This window comes from Spinacia oleracea, chromosome 5, assembly GCF_020520425.1.
Source record: "Spinacia oleracea cultivar Varoflay chromosome 5, BTI_SOV_V1, whole genome shotgun sequence".
In the NCBI taxonomy this organism is placed as follows: Eukaryota; Viridiplantae; Streptophyta; class Magnoliopsida; order Caryophyllales; family Amaranthaceae; genus Spinacia; species Spinacia oleracea.
In genome coordinates this window covers 27,958,648-27,969,544 of record NC_079491.1, presented here as the reverse complement: position 1 = coordinate 27,969,544, position 10,897 = coordinate 27,958,648, and the positions used below count along the sequence as shown (strand labels likewise).

The window sequence follows — 10,897 nt, the reverse complement described above, 5'->3', positions numbered from 1 at the left end:
CAAAACAAAATGAAAAGCATACAAAATAAACCACTGCAACATGCATGTTTCAGCAAGATGCATTTTTCAGAATTAAGTTCAATGATGGTGGAAACAGTCCTGAAAGTGTCTGCCAAAAACATGCTATTGAAAGCAACTAACGGTTTTTATTAAGTTCAAAGATGTGGAAGTACTTAAAAGGGACTGCGGAAGGAAACACTACAGCTGTGGAAGTAGTTAACTTGCAACAGTTTCATAGTAGAAAGCAAGGGCTTAAGGAATATCCACCACTGGAACTGGTACAGATAAATATAAGACACATGATTTTAATTAAAGCTCTGGTCTATGAATTTAATAACAAATGGATACGCAAAAGTGAGCCATCTCCCAGTTAAAAGGGTAGATTTAGGATTTGAACTGCAGCATTGCAATACATACCAGTAGTTTACAAAAAGATCATGGTCCGACTAAAAGGTCTTTTCCTCTTCTTACCTGAAGAAATAAAACATGACATGCCAAAGAAAAGAAAGCAATGCAAACGATTTTAACGCCAATAGTGAAGCAGAGAGAGAGAGCATTATAACAATAGTCGAACGAGTGTCAGCTTCTGTTCCTTTCTTGGCTGCCAAAGAAGATTAGCCTCACTTCTACACAATACAAACCACAAGGGCTTAAATCTTAATGTGTGATCATCAAAAAGGTTAAGAATACAAGACCAAAAAAGAGCAGTTATAACTTAACTGTAAGATATTCCTCAAGCTGATGAAGATCCTTTAACCACAATGAAGATGCACTTTCCTGTTTTAAGTCATCAAACTTCTGAAGCAGATCCGAGCTCTTGGTATGGAGCTCTTTGAGTACTTCAAGCATATCCATCAGCCTCTTAATCCGGTATTCTACCGTTTCAAACGTAAGTAATGGAACTCTAGTTTTTGATTGAGCATTGACCTTCGTGATTGGTACCTCTCCATCAGTGTTTCCAGGTAATACTTCCTTAAAGAGCAAAATCTTGTTCAACAAAGTGGCTAAAATAACTTCAGCTTCATCGGTAAACTCTTTTGAAACTATTGCCTTCCTAATTTTTTCAATGTCCTGGTCAATGAACTCGTCAAACAAAGAATCCAAATCAGGTGGCAATCTTCCCTTCATTAACTTGATCACATTCAAGCATTGCTTTCCAGTGGAACAAATTTCGTCAATCTCTTTATTAGAAATTCCTAGTGACACCAGGGTGAAATAAGCAAGTGCATCAGTATAACATCATAATTTTTGTGGTAGAAAAAATCTTTGTACTCTTCAAACCAAAGTACCTTTCTGTTCACAAAGAACTGAAGCCTGAAATCATAGAATTGATGTAACACTGTACAAGGCACAAAGTATAAGCACGCGGGATTCTGTAATAGCAACTGATGAACTGACTGCACTCAAACATTACCTTCTAAAGGAGAGTTGTATTTCCAAATGGTCTGGGAAGCATTAACCAGGTACATGTCATTTAAGCTGATGACACTATTTAGCTTTAACCTTTCTAGCAAGTGTTTTGCATCCATTTTGCAGTCCTCGTCCCGTAAAGAAACCCTCAAACAAAGAGATTGGTTGTGATAATCACTTGAATCCACAAAACCCTGCAAAATTAAACATATCATCCTAAACCCAAATTACAGGCAACTGAAACTAATAACATGTTTGCATCGAACTGATTAGAAGACAACTATATAATAAAATTAACCTTGTTGGGTATAGAACCATCCTCTAAGAGTTTGATATAATCTTGAGCCAGTATTCCTATAGGAAGCTCAGTGACTTCAACTGTCTTTGATACATGGTCGATATTATCAATAACTCCTGAAACCATGAATTTTGCATTGTCATCTTGAAATACTTCAACAGTTCCCTTGAATCCTTTGAACCAAGGAATCATAGGCTTCATGTCTTCCTTTTTTAGCAAGCATCTTAAGTTAGCAATAATGTCTTTTGGTCTATACTTGGGAACATAAGATCTATACCCTGAAACAGTGCAATCAGTGCCATTTACTAAAATCAGAGGTATAATAGGAAGAAGAAACGTAGGCAAACTCCCACATCCTTCACAACACTTCAAAATCTTCATAGCCACCAAATAATCATCCTGCTGAAACATCATTCGTGTGATAGGATTAAGTTTAATCAAGTCAATTCCAAATGAGAGATCTGACACTGGTAGCACACCCCCATATAGAGAACCAGAGTCACTAATTGGTACAAACAGATTAATATTTCCAGCAGAAGCTTGAGCCATTCGAAAAATTGAAGCCATCCGTTTGTGAAGAGGGTACTTTGCTCTTGGTGTAAACATATAAGAATCCTTTGCCAATTGTTCGACTTCAACTTCTTTAAAACCATGCTTCTTTAATGCACACAAGAGAAGTATCCTCTCTGATTCTTTAAGACCATCCACCATTGATGGAACAATATCCCCCATGGAAACCAAACTTTTCTTCACTCCCTTCTCTCTACATGTACACAGGCAAAAAACATAGGGTAAACCTCAGACAGCATTTTACAAACACAAACAAAAAGATTTTTGTACTATAAACATCAATGTCATTCATACTCTTCATTTAATACGAGTTTTAAGGGCCTTAAGGATTGGAAAGGGTAGTCCATAGTAGACCAAAAATATGAACATTTTGAATTGAATAGCCAAGTCTTACGCTTTGACACATACTCAACATACCCGAGTGTAACACGAGTATCCCAGTTCGAGTAACAACCCCTCCGATCCCCCCACCCTTTGACAAATTCCATTAAAGAACACTAATCAACAAAATATAGTATGGACTGTATAATTACTTTAAACCCAAAAATTATTGTTTTAAGCACTTCCACAATCAGTACATAACAAAATATAATACTCCGTAAGATAGTGCTCCGTATAAAGCAATTTCATTTCCGTATCAGTTAACACCGCAAGAATCAGCAAATTGGATGCAACTTTTAGTCAGACAGTTTGGAATTTTATTAAGAAACGTAACATGTCGATCTTGAAATTGCGATGATTCGTAATAACAGAAAATTTACAAACCTGAGATGCGTTCGACTAGGTTTTGCGAGAGAATTTGGGTAGATTTGCTTCGAAACGCAAGTGAAATTAAGGCAGTGAACTGAACTTTATACTCCGTAACTTGATGCAGATTGCAGAAGAACACCAAATCAATTAGTACTTGTGTAATTTATACCGAAGAACATTCTCACATCCTGTATTCTGAAATAGCGCCTAAAAAGACTCTAATATACATGCCCTCACAAAGTCACAAGTCGTTTGGTACGAGATGGGGTGTGCGAGAAACGGAGAGACGGCTAACCCGTTAAATCCTAACACATATAAAGGCTTGAACATTGCTTACTATTCATGTAAAAGTGGATTTACGAATATACCCTCATTTCCTTCATTGTTTATTTTTTGTCTTTTCCTTAGTAATTTGTGAGATTATGGTCTTACCCCTCCCCTTTCATCACAATCTTATGTGTCACGTATCCATTATAGCAAGACTTTGCATGTAATCAATTTCGTATTATCAATTACGTGCAAATAGAACTTTAGCATTGTTTTTCTAGAATTTACAATAAAATTATAAATGCTCGTTTTTTACGTAATATTTTTAGAAAATAAATTCTTATACCTTGGGGAATCGTGCGCGCTAGCGCACAATCCAACAACTAGTGTATATAAACATATGGGCCCTTTTTGGCAAAATTAACGGTTGTGGTTAGCGATTGAGTAGCGGGTAATGGTCAGAGTAGCGGTAGCGGTGAAGAGTAGCGGGTAACGGTTAGCTTTTAAAGTAGTGGTTAACTTTATTATAAATTTGTTAAAAGCTACCTGCTACCTTAAAAGCTAATAATTTTAACGTTTGACAAAAGTTATCCAACCGCTAACCGCTATCTAAACTGCTACCTTGCCAAATATTTATAAATTTTACAAGTAGCGTCTTGACTTGGTCAAAACGCTACCCGGTACCTCAAACGCTACTGCCGAGCACGGTATACCATTGTTCTTTTTTATATTATTGTTCTTCTTTTAATACCAATGTTCTTTTTTTAATTTCTTTTTATTGTTTTCATTTTTGATACCATTAAAAGTTTAATGTATTTACAGAATTGTCAAATTATGTTTTTACTTATACATAACGATAATTGAAATTTTCCTCGGGTGTGCGGTAGAAGTTGGAAAACCCAACCCACATTGGGTCAAGATTTTCAACCTGTTTAATTGAATAGGTCAACCCAATCCAACCCAATCCTTTTAAATAAATGGGGTGGGTCATGTTGAAAATTTCAACCCAAAAGCAATCTGCGTAACCCATAAAATTACTTGGGTAAAGTCAAATTGCTCAATCCATATAAAAATTTAATTTTAGGCCTTTTTAGTTTTATACAAATTATAAACATGAAAATCTTAAACTAACGCCTAGCAACCGCCAATACTTATATTTCTTTCTCAATATCTATCTTCTCTAACTCATCTCAAATTTTATCAACCTAGATTAGTTCTCTATGTATGTATTCTCTACCTCAACAAATAAAGTATCAGATCTATGATCATTATGGTCATTTCTTAGCCCCTTCTTAGCCTCTAAGTGTCAGCTCTTCTTAGATTTGGATGACCAATTAAGTTTACTCACCTGACTTTCCTTCATTCATTAATTAAAATTATTGTTGCTAAATTATTTCACCAACGGTTCAAGTTTAAGCAAGTATGTAATACAGATATGTAAAATGTTGTTTGAAAGATTTTATTTCTCATTTTTTCCTTCAACGTTGAATAGTTATTTGAGGTTTTGATTCATGTCAAATATATATTGGTGTATTCTTTTTTGCAATGATATTTGCCTCAAAATAATCACGACCGTAATTATAAAGTCAAGCCAATTTACACTTAAAGGAGAAAATAAACTTAAACGGGTCAACTTCAGGTCAACCCGTTTATAGACGAGTTGGATTGGGTTGAGAATCTCAACTCTTTTAAGTAAACAGGTCGGGTTGGGTTTTGTTGACCCATTTAATTAAACGGATTTATAAATGGGTTGACCTGATTCAATTCCGACCCAACCCAATCCATTGTTAGCTCTAGTGTGCAGGTGTGTCATGTGCATGGGTCCAGTTCTCCTGTACCCAATCTAGATCCTATTGGACACAACTTACTTTTTATTGTCTCGGTTCAATTATTAGATACCCACATCCACTGACCTGGGGCGGATTTGAGTATAAATGTTTGAAAGGGGATTTGGACAAAAACTAACAGAACTCGTCTCCCTGTTGGATCAATCCGTATTTGTTAAGTATCTGCTAACAACGGATACCATGCACTTGCGGTATCATTTCTTGATTCATCAGGGCTAAAGATCCTAATACGGGGAGTGCCCAGTATCAACATTGATGGTCTTTACTATCATAAATAATGGTCTTTGTGTAACAATTCAATGTAGGGATATGCACCATCTATATTACTAATGAATTGATTTAAATGCACAAATAATTTATACTAAATAATATGTCAAATATGTGCTTTAAATTGATTTAAGATACCTAACAGAATAATCCAAATTGTCCAAAAAATCTTATTAAGCGTGATTGAGCAGATTAATTATGTGAACAGTTTATAAAAGGATGACGAAAGCGATAATCATATAATTTCATATTACGTACAACATAATATTAGAACTATGTTGTTGTTTTCAGAATCTTACCACTTGTCTTAGCTAGATCTCCTTTTAGCCTTTGAAGACCTTTGTTCCCGACAGATGGATCATAATTCTTGGTTCGATTCCTCCGGAGTAACCTTACCATATTCCTTTGTGCCCCATCCACATACCAAAATTTCCCCAAAATAACTTTATGGAGTTGTGTTTTAAAGGATAGGTTAAGAACGAGATAAGAAGTACAAATGTTCGAGATGGTATTATTGAGAGAGAGAGAGAGAGAGAGAGAGAGAGAGAGAGAGATCACACTCGAATATCAAGTTGTGTTGTGTGAGATTGAATGTTGGTGAATTTTTTGGAGGTCGGAAGGGTTGTATTTATAGTGTAAACTAGTCGAGAATATGTACGTAGAATATAATTGAAAATCGACTAAAATGCATACTTGCGCTAGAAATAATCTGGTGGTGGAAATATTCTAGCTCATGGAATATGCGCTAGAGATAATCGAGCTTTTACTATTTTTCAAGAATTTATAAATTCATAAAAATACGAGGTATTACAGTATGAAAGAGAAAAAGGCGTACCGAGGTGCGTTTGTGACTAAATACGAGTTCCAGTTCATTTTAAATAATTTTCTATTTTTAGTAGTTACTATATTTATAAGTTTTTGCTCTGAATGATCTGTTCAGTTAGTTGAGGGACGTTCTTCAGTTAATAAGAGTGCATTGTTTAAGAGTAGGTTATCATTTCGTCATTGAACTTTTTGAAACGGGACAAGGGTCAAATGTAGGCGTCTATAATAAGTAATTGAGAGTCCAGTTAAATTATCTAAAGCACCCTTACTTTTTTTTATGTAACTAGTATTCTATGCATGCATATATTTTTAAAATTCTGATTTGATATATATGCAAGTATGTTCTAACGTTTTATAAATTTTTTAACAATTTTTATAAGTGTATTATCGATATCTTTTGTGGACACCTAAGTGCTAAGTTATTAAACTAAAGTTTGATCATAATGAACTAAAATAATACATAGTACTTCAATAACTTTCTTCTCTAATTTGTTAATTAAAACATAGTTCTATATACATGCTACACATTCTTAAAAGTATGTACATTTTCTAAAACATGCAAGAAAATTTATTTAAAACTAAAGAAAAAAGGAAAAATTGATTCTAAAAATACAACCTTTAAACGATTCGCTTAAAAATGGCTTAGTTTTCGATAATCTAAGAATAACACAACTTTTCGGCTCTACCTTCTTTTAAAGGGCTTCCCACATCCATGACTTGTTGTAATAGGTTATACGCTGACGTGGAGTTAACATTTATTACTTTAATATTTTTTTTTTTTTTTCCTTCTACACCTATTAAGAAGCTTTTCTTCCTCGTCTCTCCTCTGTTTTCTTTTACAACCATTAAGGCCCTTCTTCTTCCTGCTCCTCTATTAACTATGCAGATCATTTTACTTGTTACTCCGTATAATAAGTTGATCAGCTTATGTGACAAGATTACCATTTTAACTTTTTTAATTTCTTTTCTTTTACACCCAATGACCCAACTAGATCTTCTCTTCTACTTCATTTGCTTAAAACTTCTTGGGATTTTCGTGTTAATTTGATCAATGCAATTATGGGTTTTTGTTACTGAAGGTTAACTAATCCTTTCCTGCTTTCTTTTATTGTATCAATTTAATTCAATTTTGGATTATTTTTTTGGGGTATTTGTTGATTATGGGCTTATTCGTTAATGATAAATACAATTGGGTTTCTGTCAATCCTAAATCAGAGGTTCGGTCGCCTTTTCTTTCCCCTGTATTTCCTTTTTATGAGAGGCGATGGGTATTTTGATATTTCGCCGGAAAACGAGCTGAATGCAATTGCGGTCCCCAGAAACACGGTGGTAAATTGCCGGAGAATCGATTCTTGCTCAGTCTTCCCCGAGCAAATGACAATTAATTTATGTAGCCAAGATTTATCTAGATTGTAATTCTTCTTTGATGATTGAATTGTAACTTTGTAAGCCCTAATTTATGAATGAAGGATAAAATTATGGAAAATTTGTAATTATTAATCCAACTTTTACCCGGTTTTCTTTAATTAAGCCTACCTATGCGATATTTCTAAATAATCCAACCTTTATGACCCAACTACTATTATTAAGCCGGGATGACCGGTTACCTGCTACAAAGTCAAGGAAAATTTGTAATTGTTAATCCAACCTTTGCCCGATTTTCTTTAATTAAGCCTACCTATGCGATATTTCTAAATAATCCAACCTTTATGACCCAACCACTATTATTAAGCCTGGATGACCGGTTACTTGTTACAAAGTCAACGTTAAAAACTTTGACAACCTAAAGTTGGTTTCCCTCCTAAAATATTGGACACGTCATCATTATTTGCCACCTAAACAAGGATCGGATTTCAATTTTTTTTTCAAAAAACCCTTAACCCTTCTCTTCTCTGTACCGTGTTTCAATTCCTCTCTCCTCCATTACTGCTGCTTCAACCACAATGGTACTGGTACATGACATCATCAGCGATTTTCTTGTGGAAATAGGTGACTTCATCCATGCGCATTCAAATTTCGTCTCCAAAATCGTACAATTGAAGGTGAACTTACGAACCTTAGCGTTTTTGTTCATTTTTTGGTAAATTTTGAATTTTGGGCTTCCTTCATGGTCAGTTCGTAAAAATCCGAGCTGTTGCAATAATATAGTTTTTTTTTTTGTTGTGGGATGTTGGTTATTGTGGTCTTGTTGAAAATTTAGAAAGAAAAAAAAACCTTGAATTTGAAGAAGATCCAGATCCAACAGGCAATTGCTTTACCCCAGCCATAGCAATTGCTGATTATTTTTGATGAACTTCGAATGGAGAGGTATGAGGGATCGACAATGGTGGAGAAGAGGTAGAAGAGAAATAATGGAGAGGAGTGCAGAGATGAAGCAGAAAATCGCAGAAGAGAGAGGAACGAAAATTGAAATAGCAATTAAAGAAAATAAGGGGAAAAATAAATAAATTATAATTGTTATATGCCACGTAAGGGTGAATACCGCCTATAGCAGGTGTTTCGGGGTTGAAACGATGGTAGGAGCGTCCTTGATATCCTGAGTTCCGGTCTCGTACGGTGCCTGCAAGATGAACTCCGGGCCAAGGGGGGTCCCCGAGGCGGAGCCTCCGACGCTCAAGTCAGTACAATTTGATGTATAAAATGAGGTGTTTAGGGGAGAGAGAGAGTAGGGTGGCTTCTCTATGGTTAGAGAAATGACCCCTTTTACCTTGCCCTTTGAGGGGTATATATAGTGCCTTGTTGGGCCTTTTGAGGCCTTGTTGGTGGTATTGGTCTTGAGTGAGTTTTGTTGGCTTTTGGGTTAAAATGGTGGGCCCATTTTAACACCCCAAAAAATGCCCCCCAGACCCAATTCTATTTGAAAAATGGGTTGGATTTTGATTTTGATCACAGAATTTTTACCTTCGGCTCGGATTGTAACATCGATTCGAGTTGTAATCTCGGAGCGATTTTTAACCTCGCTCTTCAAATCCGGAGATCTGTTTAAGAACGTGCTTCTAAAATCGGCTCGGATTGTAACATCGGTTCGAGTTGTAATCTCGGAGTGGTTTTTTACCTCGGCTCGGACTGTAACATCGATTCGAGTTTTAATCTCGGAGCGATTTTTAACCTCGCTCTTCAAATCAGGAGATCTGTTTAAGAGCGTGCTTCTAAAATCGGCTCGGATTGTAACATCGGTTCGAGTTGTAATCTCGGCTCGGATTTTACCTTCGGATTTTACCTTCGGGTTTTACCTTCGGATTTTACCTTCGGATTTTACCTTCGGATTTTACCTTCGGATCGATTTTTGTCCAAGTTTCTTCAAATCCGTAGATTTGCCAAAAGATTCGTTTTGCTTTGAGTTCTTCAAATCCGTAGATTTTGCTAAGAGACTCGGTAGCTTTTGGACCTTTAAGGTCTGTAGATTTTTTTAGAGTCTGCTTTTGAGCTCTTCAGATCTGTTAAGAGGCTGCTTTTGAGCTCTTTAAAGTGTTGGACATGTTTAGAGTCTGCTTCTGAGCTCTTCAGATCCGTGGATCTGTTAAGAGTCTACTTTTGAGCTCTTTAACGTTTGTAGACATGTGTAGAGTCTGCTTCCGAGCTCTTCAGATCCGTGGATCTGTTAAGAGTCTACTTTTGAGCTCTTTAACGTCTACTTCTGTTCTTCCGAGTTCTTGTGGTTCGGAAACCTGGGCAAGAAATCGCAAGTCTCTCTTAGTTATGAGTTTTGGGGATCCGTGGATCTGAGCCGAACTCTTTATAACTGTATTCGAGAGACTTTGTTGCGAACGAAATTTTCCAAGACTTACTCCAAGTTATGGTGACCCGGAGATCGCTCCATAACTTGCTTGTTTATCCAAGGGACTTGCTTGGTTTCTGTTCTTCCAATTTCTTGTGGTTCGGAAACCTGGGCAAGAAATCGCTAGTCTGACTCTTAGTTATGACTTTGGCGATCCATGGATCTGAGCCGAAGTTTTATAACTTGATTTGAGCGACTTTTGTTGCGAACAGAATTTTCCAAGACTTGCTCCAAGTTATGGTGACCCGGAGATCGATCCATAACTTGCTTGTTTATCCAAGTTTCTTGTGATCCGTAGATCTGCTAAGGGACTTGCTTGGTTTCTGTTCTTCCGATTTCTTGTGGTTCGGAAACCTGGGCAAGAAATCGCTAGTCTGACTCTTAGTTATGACTTTGGCGATCCATGGATCTGAGCCGAAGTTTTATAACTTGATTTGAGCGACTTTTGTTGCGAACAGAATTTTCCGAGACTTGCTCCAAGTTGTGGTGACCCGGAGATCGCTCCATAACTTGCTCGCTCCAAGTTCTTCAAATCTGAGGATCTGGGCAAGAGTTTGTTGAATATCCGAGCGGATGAACCTTGGTTAGGTGAGATGCTCTATCACAAAAAGGGAATTTTAACATTAGTCTTTGTTCATTTTGCTGTTATGAAGTTGACTTGCAAATTCGATAGTGTGGTACATCAACAGATAAGTAATATGAGTATATGTAGTTTGCATTGTTTGACATATGTTCATGAAACTTGATTTCGTTTTCAAAAGAAATATTAGTTTCTTACTCTCCAATACATATTCTCATCATGCCCCCCACTCATGAGTTGAGTTTTGGTTGACTTATGAGTAGTATTGGATAAGGTAAGTATAATGTAGTTGTGCTAAGATGACC

At 36.2% G+C, this 10,897-nt stretch overlaps 1 protein-coding gene across 2 annotated transcripts; it reads right to left on the bottom strand.

Moving 5' to 3' along the window:
* Nucleotides 1–355: 355 nt before the first annotated feature.
* Nucleotides 356–3,340, bottom strand: LOC110795447 (DNA topoisomerase 2). Of its 2 annotated transcripts, XR_008921684.1 has the most exons (6): nt 3,044–3,340; nt 1,709–2,471; nt 1,415–1,604; nt 1,290–1,339; nt 721–1,196; nt 356–626 (listed from the first exon to the last, which is right to left on the bottom strand). XR_008921684.1 is itself a non-coding variant. In XM_022000462.2 (5 exons), the coding sequence occupies exons 2-5, from the start codon at nt 2,438–2,440 to the stop codon at nt 1,143–1,145; spliced, it is 1,026 nt and encodes a 341-aa protein (XP_021856154.2). In that variant the 5' UTR covers nt 2,441–2,471; nt 3,044–3,340; the 3' UTR covers nt 356–1,142. The 2 variants fall into 2 exon arrangements, 1 of the variants encoding a protein (XP_021856154.2); XM_022000462.2 differs by having other exon boundaries at nt 356–1,196.
* Nucleotides 3,341–10,897: the final 7,557 nt, after the last annotated feature.

What these genes read in the sequence shown, in the direction of transcription:
- LOC110795447 (XM_022000462.2), bottom strand. Translation starts at nt 2,440, where the DNA reads ATGGGGGATATTGTTCCATCAATGGTGGATGGTCTTAAAGAATCAGAG. An exon ending in ATACAACTCTCCTTTAGAAG is followed by an intron (nt 1,340 to 1,414) that starts GTAATGTTTGAG and finishes TGCCTTGTACAG; the next exon opens with TGTTACATCAATTCTATGAT. An exon ending in AGTTCTTTGTGAACAGAAAG is followed by an intron (nt 1,197 to 1,289) that starts GTACTTTGGTTT and finishes TGGTGTCACTAG; the next exon opens with GAATTTCTAATAAAGAGATT.